General features: G+C 51.9%; 2 protein-coding genes across 2 annotated transcripts; one reads left to right on the forward strand and one right to left on the reverse strand.

Annotated features, from left to right (window-relative positions):
* Positions 1 to 791: 791 nt before the first annotated feature.
* MICOS13 (mitochondrial contact site and cristae organizing system subunit 13) lies at positions 792 to 3,077 on the reverse strand. The gene is made up of 4 exons (XM_061356085.1): positions 2,952 to 3,077; positions 1,948 to 2,104; positions 1,521 to 1,572; positions 792 to 993 (listed from the first exon to the last, which is right to left on the reverse strand). Exons 1-4 carry the CDS (start codon positions 2,978 to 2,980, stop codon positions 896 to 898), a joined length of 336 nt encoding a protein of 111 aa, XP_061212069.1. The 5' UTR covers positions 2,981 to 3,077; the 3' UTR covers positions 792 to 895.
* A 4-nt stretch (positions 3,078 to 3,081) lies between these two features.
* On the forward strand, positions 3,082 to 8,526 carry HSD11B1L (hydroxysteroid 11-beta dehydrogenase 1 like). Its single transcript, XM_061356081.1, has 8 exons — positions 3,082 to 3,216; positions 4,831 to 5,009; positions 5,312 to 5,442; positions 6,022 to 6,133; positions 6,377 to 6,468; positions 6,810 to 6,903; positions 7,655 to 7,820; positions 8,054 to 8,526. The coding sequence occupies exons 2-8, from the start codon at positions 4,913 to 4,915 to the stop codon at positions 8,223 to 8,225; spliced, it is 864 nt and encodes a 287-aa protein (XP_061212065.1). The 5' UTR covers positions 3,082 to 3,216; positions 4,831 to 4,912; the 3' UTR covers positions 8,226 to 8,526.
* Positions 8,527 to 9,043: the final 517 nt, after the last annotated feature.

The following is a 9,043-nucleotide window of genomic DNA, read 5'->3' on the forward strand; positions in this document are numbered from 1 at the left end:
TCTTTCAAAGATGAAGCACCCAAAACTTGATTACCCTACATGAGGGAAGCAATGATCAAAGTTTGAACCTGGTGCTGCAAAACTGACTTGGAAATACACAGGACATTGTTCTCCAAGCAGCAAATGCAACTTCCCTGAGTGTAAGAAACCCTTCTGCAGGCTTCAGCCCAAATCATTCAGATGGTTTTAAATGTCTGTTAAAGGAATCAAAACCAAACAAGTGACGATAATAACTGCTGATGCCCACCTTACTCACTGCCCTTAGTGACTGCAGCTGGTGGCAGGCTCAGCAATGGAAGGACAACTTCCAGCCCAGCCCCAACCCTTCTGGTCCTTAAAATGAAACCAAGTGAAGCACAAAACCTCTATGCTGAGAAAACCAAAGTCATTACAATCAGAGGTGGACTAATCCTCCTGCCTGAGAAGCAAAGCCTGGTGTGGTGCAGCACTCAGGTTACTACAGCTAATACTAATCTCCCATCACAAACTTACCAATTCCCTTCTATTACACAGTCATCAACAAGAAGTACTGCAACTAGCAGTGGTTACTCCCAATTGTGTAACAAGTCACAGGAGCAGCTTTCACCTCACTAACGTGCTCTATGTGGCAGAGGCACTCCTTCTTCAGCTTACATCTGTTCCCTCTTGTTGGCTTGGCTTGCATCAGAGGGTGTTCAGGAGTAACAACCAGATCGGTTCAGCAGCTTCAGAGCAGGGGCTGCACTTCATGACCACTGGTGAGAGAACACAGTTATCCCAGTCCTAGGCCAGAACCAACCCAGATACAAATGGATATTCCAAAGTCTTTTATTGCAGCCCTTCCAAGGGCTGGACTCAGCCTCATCCCACAGCCAACATGGGATGGAGAGAATCACAACCCTGGAGAATGGGGACGCTATTTGACAAGGTCCTTCACGTACTTCCAGCCCTCTGCAGTGTATTCACAGGCCCTGGTGGGAGCCACGGACAAGGCAGACATCACCATCCGTACTCCTGCAGGGAGAGCAGAGCACAGTTATCCCCGGAGCATCCTTCCGGCCACATTTCCTAACCTTATTCTAGCATTGGAGATGTCTTTAAACACAGAGAGAAAGATCTAGCTCCAGCTCAGAAGCTTTCAAGCACAGAGGCCTGAATGATTCCTGGGTTAGGTTTTATTGCTCAGTAGCACTCAGGACACAGGGAAATCCCAACTTAGGACCTATGTAAGGGATAGACAATTGAACCAAAGGACTGAGCTAAGTTCCATTGTATTTCCAGCCCTGCCATGGGTGACATTGGACATGTCACAGTATTTGTGGACCGTGTTCCCTCACAATTACATGAAATCAAGTCCAAAATCAGTGTGTCAGTAGCAAAACCTGGAGCTTCCTTAGTCCCTGTGCTCCTTCCACCAAGCTAGAACATCTATTGCCTCCTTCTCCATCGTTCCATTTAGCACAGTATTGAAACAAGACTGGTATAAGTTACATCCCTCTAGGCCCTTGCTCCTTTCACAGTTGGGTGAGAAGTTATTTTACCTTTATTCCAGGAATCGGAAGGGGAAAACTCAAGTTTTGGAATGGGTGGGAGCTAGAAAGAGAGAAGAGAGAGAAAACATCAGCACTCCAGGGGTTTCCCTTATAACAGGATCCGCATCACCTTGACCTCAGGTCTCAAAGACACTCGGGTGCCTACTCTCCATGAGTCCCAAACGGGATCAGACATGAAGCTTCAAGCTGCTCATTCCCCCATTACAATGCAGGGCAAAAGGCAGGACTCCTGAAAACCCATTTCTGTGGCTGCCTCCTTGTCCCCCCCCTACATTTCAAATTTCATCCTCCTTCCATTTCAATCCTCACCAAAACATTTTCAGTGCTTCTACAGCATCACTGGAACTGCAATACCACCCCAGTGTTCTCTCCCCCTCATTACAAGGACGTGGTTGTGTGGCTGCACAGCCCTTACCTCCCAGCCTGTGTAACTTATCCACTCCTGGATGGCTGGAGGCAGCGCTGCTTGAGCTTTCCTGAAGGCTTCAGCACCTTGTGTGCCGCTGCCCAGCAGCCCCTGGTCATAGGCCACGTACACAGCACCCCCAGCCAGGCCTCCTTTGATGACAAACCTGGAGGGATCCAAAGCAGCAACAGTTCAGTTCCTGTTATAACAATCACTGTGTCTCTCAATGATAAATCTGAAGGTCACCAATACTCCAGTGGCTCTTGCTATCTTCACAGAATAATACATGGTTTGTGTTGGAAGGGACCTTAAAGCTCCTCCAGCTCCAATCCCTGCCACAGGCAGGGACCCCTTCCACTGGAGCAGCTTGCTCCAAGCCCCTGTGTCCAACCTGGTCTTGAGCACTGCCAGGGATGGGGCAGCCACAGCTTCTCTGGGCACCCTGTGCCAGCGCCTCAGCACCCTCACAGGGAGGAGCTTCTGCCTAAGAGCTCAGCTCAGTCTCCCCTCGGGCAGGTTCAAGCCATTCCCCTTGGCCTGTCCCTACAGGCCCTTGTCCAAAGCCCTTCTCCAGGTTTCCTGCAGCCCCTTTAGGTGCCGGAAGGCTGCTATAGCACATACATATATATAAAACACACAGATAGAGCCACTGAGAGAGGCAAGAGAGAGCCAACATCAAACCCATGCACTCACAAGTGTTTGCGGAAAGGGGATTTCCCCGTTCTCCATCCACCCCTCCCGTTCTCCCCCTTCCCCCGGTCCCTGTGCTCCGCGGCTGCTCCCTCAGCAGCCCAGCGCTGCCGAACCCACCGGACACACGCGGAGCCGCTGCCGGCGGAGGCCGCGGCGCCACACGGGGTCAAGGGCGCTACAAGGCCGAGCCGGGCTCCTGGACACGGGCCCGGGGGAAGGCCCCGGGCGCGGTGAGCGGCGGCTGCGGGGCGCTGCGGTGCCCGGGGCGAGGAGGGGACGCGAACCCTCAGCGCGGGGCTCTGCGAGGAACGGGAACTCACTTGAGGACGGGGACGAGCCTGGCGGCCATGACGGCGGCGGCGGGGGGCGGTGGGAGCTGGTCACGTGGCACGGGAGGCCCCGCCCTCCCTTGCGTGGCGCCATGGCAACGGGGCGGGGCCGCGCTGAGGGGGCCGCGTGAGCGGCGACCGTGCGCTGTCGCGACATGTCGGGAGCTGGGATCGCGCTGCCTCAGCCCCGCTGCTTCCTGTCGGCACCGCCGCTTGGCCCTTGTGCTGCGGAGTGAGGAGCGCCGGTTACCCCGAGGTACGGCTCGCTGCGGCGGCTGCGATCAGCGCTGGCTCTCCAGGCTTAATCCTAAGGCAATCCCCGCCGGTTCAGAGCAGGCCGCGTGTGGTGCTTTGTGCAGCTTGAAGCGAGCAGGAGGTGGGTTGAAGTGCTGCCGGCCCCCTGCTGCTGATAGGGAATGAAATGGGGATGAACAGGAGTGAAAGACATGGATGGAAATAGAAACCCATGTGCTATCAAATCACATTCTGCTTTTCACTTCAGCTTCAAGATCTATATTAGAACCTTTCAGCGATTCAGCATCACACTTGCCCCTATTTGTTCCCTGTTTATCTTCTCCAGGCCACACTCCTGCAAAGAACCCAGGCCATGCTCCTCCCTGTACCCTGGGTGAGACTGGGGATCCCATTCCCTCACTAAGCATTGGCCGCATCCTGCCGTGCTGCCCCCCCAAACAACCTCAACTGTGTGCAGAACAAGTGAGTTTTGCAGAAGACACCCCCCAGAGCTGTGCAAAACCTCCTCTGTTCACTGTATTCTGGCTGCTAAAAGGCGTGTGAAGACAGCAACCCTCACAGAGAACCAGCCTGGTTTATGGTGCTCTGCTTGGGAAGGGGATGCTGGTGGTGTCCCCAAGGTTTGGTTGTGCCTTTGGTGGGACAAATCCAGATGGAAATCCCTCACCTGTTTGCCTCCTCGGCCACCACTGTGTAACACAAGCCTGGATGAGTCTCAAAGCATGGCAGAGCACATCTGGGGGTGGTTTCTCAGCTCTGTTTGCTCTCTGTTGTAAAGTCTTGGGGGCAGCTGCAGGTAACGTTCTTTTGGACAAGAGAGGATCGGTTACTCATTTTACAGCTTTTTTATTACATTTTACTGTTCAGTTTGGATGTGTTTTTACATCAAATGCACCTATGAGAACCTGAATGCATCAATACAGAACAGTGAAGGCTTTGACTGTGAACTTAGACTTTCAGGTCCTGGTTTAAGTGAGGACCTGGTGCTGACTCCACAAGTGCGGTGTTGCACTGGGGACAGGCATTTTCCAACCCTAACTGTTCTATGACTCTAACTTGGGTGACATGGTTTGATGTGTGGTGTCCTTGCCCATGCAGGGCGTTGGAACTGGATGACCTTAAGGTCCTTTCCAACCCAAACCATGATTCTATGATTTTCAGGGTAATTCCCCCAGTCCAGTTCATTTAAGGTGCACTGAATGGCACAAGCAGTTGTCCTGGAGCAAGTGGAAGCTGAGGAAAGACTCATTGAGCAAGAAAGGAAGACAGATGAGATGATTTTGGGAGCTCTTCTGCTTCCTGCCCTCTTTGGATCCCTCCTCTTGTCCAAGAGCAGGTTTCAGTCTCTCCAGGGTTGCTCCCTCTGGACAGGGAGTTGCACTGCATGGCACAGCCAAGCCCTGCCTTTCTTAGGCACATATGAACCATTCCCAGGACTGGTGTTCCCTGCCTTCCACAGGGACACAACAGCTTTGCAGCTTCTTATCCAAGTGCAGATTGTCCCTGTCCTCACTGTCTTCCATTGCTGATAAAGGTGGCTCCCAGTGGACTCTCAGTTCTTCCCAGCTCCTCTCTGCTATGCAGGACACAAAAGGTCTTTCCATGCCTCTTGCAGGTTGGCTTCCAGCCTCAGAGGAAAGAGGTTGCACTATTTGGGCTGGAGCCCTCAGCTTCAAGGCTTCACTTTGCTCTTTACAATGTGGAGGGATATGAAGCCCATTGGAAAAGTGCTTTGTGCTGCAGCGTTCGTAATTGGGTTCCTCGCTATCTTCTGGAAAGATTCCTTTAAGCCAGGTAGGCTCAGCAAGGGGGTCATTCCAAACTGGAATGGAAGTCACAGGAGAGAAACCCTGACTGGTGGTCTCATTCCTGCCCAGAGCTGGGAGCTTCATTCCCAGAAATAAGGGGAAGCTTGAAACAAAGAGGAAGACAAAATGTTCTAACAGCATTTCTAAGGGATCCTGCTGTCTGGGGTGGGGGAATGACCTGTACTTTGCCACTTAGACCCTTCTGCTTTAGGGCTCTGCCAACAGTTAAGGGCAGCTCCTCTCCTGCTTCCTTCACTTACTTCTCTTATTCTCTTTCCCCTGTACAAGAGAGGTTGTCTGGTGCCCGTGTCCTCCTGACTGGAGCCAGTGCTGGCATTGGAGAGCAGATGGCATATCATTATGCCAGATTTGGTGCTGAAATAGTTTTGACTGCTCGGAGGGAAGCTGTGCTGCAGAAGGTAAGAGCTTCCTTCTGGGGAGGGGGGGAAGACAAAGAGACGTGCACTTGTACCAGAAAACCCCACCAACACCACCAACCAACAAAGCAGTTGTCAGTGGGATAGATTCTCCTTCAGAGCTGCTGTTGAACAAAACCAGCTTAGTTACTGGTAGTGTTTCAGCAAATAGCTAAACTATGTGTCATTACTGGCCATCCTCAGCACAGGAACTATGAAAGATGGACACTGCTAGAGCCTTGCTAGGTATTCTGGCAGAAAAAGAACTTAATGTAAAGCCTAACCCTTATTCCAGCAGAGTTCTCCTGAAGAAGACTCTCTTTTTCAGGTGAATCTTGATCCTTTTCCAAAGTAGAGTGAATCTGCATCCTGCTAAGGGTTAACTGTCTGGTTAAACAAAGTCTGGATACCAAATGAGCACTCAGTGGGCTGAATAGAGCTAGATTTAAAGTGTTTCTGTTCAGAATTGACTCTCTGACTGTGTATGATGGGGAAACCCGTGTACCTTAGAGTGTCCTTACTTCTGTTCTCCCTGCTCCCAGTCCATGGAGTTTAACCTTTGCCTGTGTGTTCTTCTTCAAGGTGATGGAGAAGTGCCTGACACTTGGAGCAAAGAAGATATTTTATATCCCTGCAGATATGTCAGACCCCTTAGAGCCTGAAAAGGTGGTTCAGTTTGCTGTCCAAAAGCTGGGTAAGCAGCTGGGCATCTCTTTGGCTTCCGATATACAGACAGTTCTCATTCCTATTGGAGCTTCCTGCTTCAGTTTCCCCATGTTCCTCGCTGGGAGGGATGCTCAGGACTGGAGGGAGTGGGGTTTGGGAGTTCCAGTCTGGGTGCAACTGTCTTTTAGCTGCTTTTCATGCTGGAGGAGAAGAGTGTGGAGAAAGGACTGGTTGGGCCTGGCCCCTTGCTTTGAGTGCTTCCCGTCCATAGGGGGCCTGGATTACCTGGTGCTGAACCACATTGGCATGACCCGTTTCCAGATGTGGGATGGAGATGTGGAGTACACCCGCTGGCTCATGCAGGTGAGGATTCCCAGCAGGAAGAGCTCACCTGGAACTGGGTGAGTCTGGCTTCTCCTGGGATGGCTTGGGGAAGCTCAAAGGCAAATTCAAGCCTGTGGCAATGGTTGAGAACAAACCTTTTCTTTCATTGGTGTTTGAAGTGGTTTCAAGGCTTTATTACTGGTTTGCTCCAGTGTTGTATGTGTGTGTGGAGAAATGTCTGGGAAGAACTTCATTTCTCTCCTTCCTTCCATCCTTCTTATCTCCCATTATCCCAGGGATTGATGAAAGCTGCTTCAGGCTCATGCTGACCTTCCCTCCAAACCCTCCTGCTTCTTCCACATCTACTTTTCCCATTCCAGGTGAATTTCTTCAGTTACGTGGCACTCGCAACAGCAGCTCTGCCCACCCTGGAGAAGAATCAAGGCTCTCTGGTGGTTGTTTCTTCCCTCACAGGTTGGTGCCTTTAACTGCCATACCATTGGTCTTGTGGACACGGTGGTTCCCAACACCTTGTGTTTCCCTGTGTCCTTCAACCCCTTTTCAAGCTGTGCATTTTATAGCAGCAAACAGGACAGTGGCTGCTCTTGTTTTCTGGAGACCTTCTTCATGGGGTAAAGGAACGTTGCTCTTTATTCACCGTGTGCCCAGATCTGCATCCTTGGCTCCTGCCCCTCACATCCAGTCCCATCCCTCCTGTGTTGCTGTCATCTCCCTACTCTAAAACCTTCTGGCTTTGGCCATCAGGAGGCTGCTGAGTGGCTGCACTGCCTGTTTGGGATGGAAAAGCAAGAGAAAGGCTTCAGTGTGCACTCCAGGGAGCTGCATCACCATACACAGCTTCAGGCTTGCCCCTGCCCTGTGCCCTGACATGCCCTGGTGTCGTGGTCCATGTGTTTGCGTGTCATGGGGAAGGAAGGCTGCAGCAGAGCAGCACACGGGGCTTTTTAGCCCAGCATGGACCTGGTTAGTGGGTAAGTTAAAAGACAATTCCTCCCTTTGTCCAGGAGGTGGCTCCTGTGCTGGGATGTGCTCCCACAACCGGCTGGAATTGCCTCAGCGCCTATTTGTGACTAGAAATAGAGGCAAACTCACCCAAACCAAACATGGGTCGATGATGCAGGATGATCCACATTCCCCCTCCATGGCACCATCCTCCTTCCTGCCAGGCTCCTGGTGTTTTCCATTCTTTCCTTTTCCTTTCCAGGGAAAATCCCCACTCCCTTCACCACTTCTTACTCTGCCACCAAGTTTGCCCTGGATGGATTCTTCAGCTCCCTGCGCCACGAGCTCTCCATGCAGAAGAAGAACATCTCAGTCACACTCTGCATCCTGGGCCTCATCGACACCGAATCAGCCTTGGAGAGCACCAGGTACGTGTGGGGAGGAGGCTGGGATGGAGCCAAACCTGCACCACAGCCACTTCATGGTGGGGTGAGCATCCATTCAGATGTGTAATGGGATGAGTTCATCTGTTGGGTGCATTGTGGGGGTTCTGTGTCCACCTTAACGTGAGCATGTGGGACACCGGGGGGTCAGTGTGCACAGGCACACCCCTGCCATGGGCTGCCTGGCTCGGGGTGATGCTCTGGCTGTTTGCTTCCAGGGGGAAGGTGTCTCTTCCTGCTTCTCCTGCTCCCGATGCGGCGCTCGCCATCATCCAGGGGGGAGCCATGCGTGTGAGGGAGGTTTTCTACCCAGGCTGGCTGCACCTCGTCTGCTGCCTCGGGGTGCTCTTCCCCTGTGACCCCATTCTACAGAGCTTCTACAGTCCTTAGGGAGGCCCAGGCTCCTCTCCCATCCCTTCAGCTCCCATTCCTGCCCTGGTGGTGGCAAAGCACCATTAGCTCTTTCCATAAGACTTTTCCTGGGCTCCCTTTAATCCTACCTCAGCCACATGGTTCTCCCAGTTCACTCCATCTTAGTCCTCCACCATCTCCCCTCTTTCAGCCTCACCTCCTCTCTGGTGTTACCACCTCCAGTCTTCTCTCAGCTCCAGCTTTAACCTCGGTTTTACAGCAGGTCCTGGAATGTCTGGGCATTCCTGGGCCATCCTCCTCCACTTCTTGGGTTTTGGGGATTCTGTGAAACTTGTTTCTTAGAATTTTCCTATCGATTTTAATTAAACTATTTTTCCTATGGGTGTTGGTGTCACACATTGGTGCTTCCAGGCTGGGACCTGGCCTCTGAGCACAGGCCCTGGGGTAGATGTCTGCTCTTGTTAAATCAGCTCTTCCTTGCTGTAAATGCCAAGATGGGTTCATGATTCCTGCACTGGAGAAAGAACATAGAGGGAATTCTTCCCTAACACATTATTCCTAGGAATACATGGCATGGCAGCTAAGAATAAGCAGGTTTTGCTTGAATCCTCCATGGATAGAAGCTCCCCCATGGACTCCTCGGTGGCTGAGAGGATGGTTATGGTGTTGCTCCTTAATCCTGAAGGAACCTTAAGGAGCTTTGAAAACCGAACAGGTTAACAGTGTCAGAATTGATTGGAATAGCTAAATACTGCTTAAACTCAGGCCTAGAGTACGGAGCTAAGGAAGAAGTTCTTCCCTATGAGGCTGCCCCATTGCTCAAGGCCAGGTTGGAC

Source organism: Neopsephotus bourkii, unplaced genomic scaffold, assembly GCF_033783945.1.
Source record: "Neopsephotus bourkii isolate Nb327-2 ecotype Australia unplaced genomic scaffold, CSIRO-AGI_Nbou_v1 NB_838, whole genome shotgun sequence".
NCBI lineage: Eukaryota > Metazoa > Chordata > Aves > Psittaciformes > Psittacidae > Neopsephotus > Neopsephotus bourkii.

What these genes read in the sequence shown, in the direction of transcription:
- HSD11B1L (XM_061356081.1), top strand. Translation starts at nt 4,913, where the DNA reads ATGTGGAGGGATATGAAGCCCATTGGAAAAGTGCTTTGTGCTGCAGCG. An exon ending in GTTTGCTGTCCAAAAGCTGG is followed by an intron (nt 6,134 to 6,376) that starts GTAAGCAGCTGG and finishes TCCCGTCCATAG; the next exon opens with GGGGCCTGGATTACCTGGTG. An exon ending in ACACCCGCTGGCTCATGCAG is followed by an intron (nt 6,469 to 6,809) that starts GTGAGGATTCCC and finishes TTCCCATTCCAG; the next exon opens with GTGAATTTCTTCAGTTACGT.
- MICOS13 (XM_061356085.1), bottom strand. Translation starts at nt 2,980, where the DNA reads ATGGCCGCCAGGCTCGTCCCCGTCCTCAA. An exon ending in AGGCTCGTCCCCGTCCTCAA is followed by an intron (nt 2,105 to 2,951) that starts GTGAGTTCCCGT and finishes GGATCCCTCCAG; the next exon opens with GTTTGTCATCAAAGGAGGCC. An exon ending in TAAGTTACACAGGCTGGGAG is followed by an intron (nt 1,573 to 1,947) that starts GTAAGGGCTGTG and finishes CTCTCTTTCTAG; the next exon opens with CTCCCACCCATTCCAAAACT.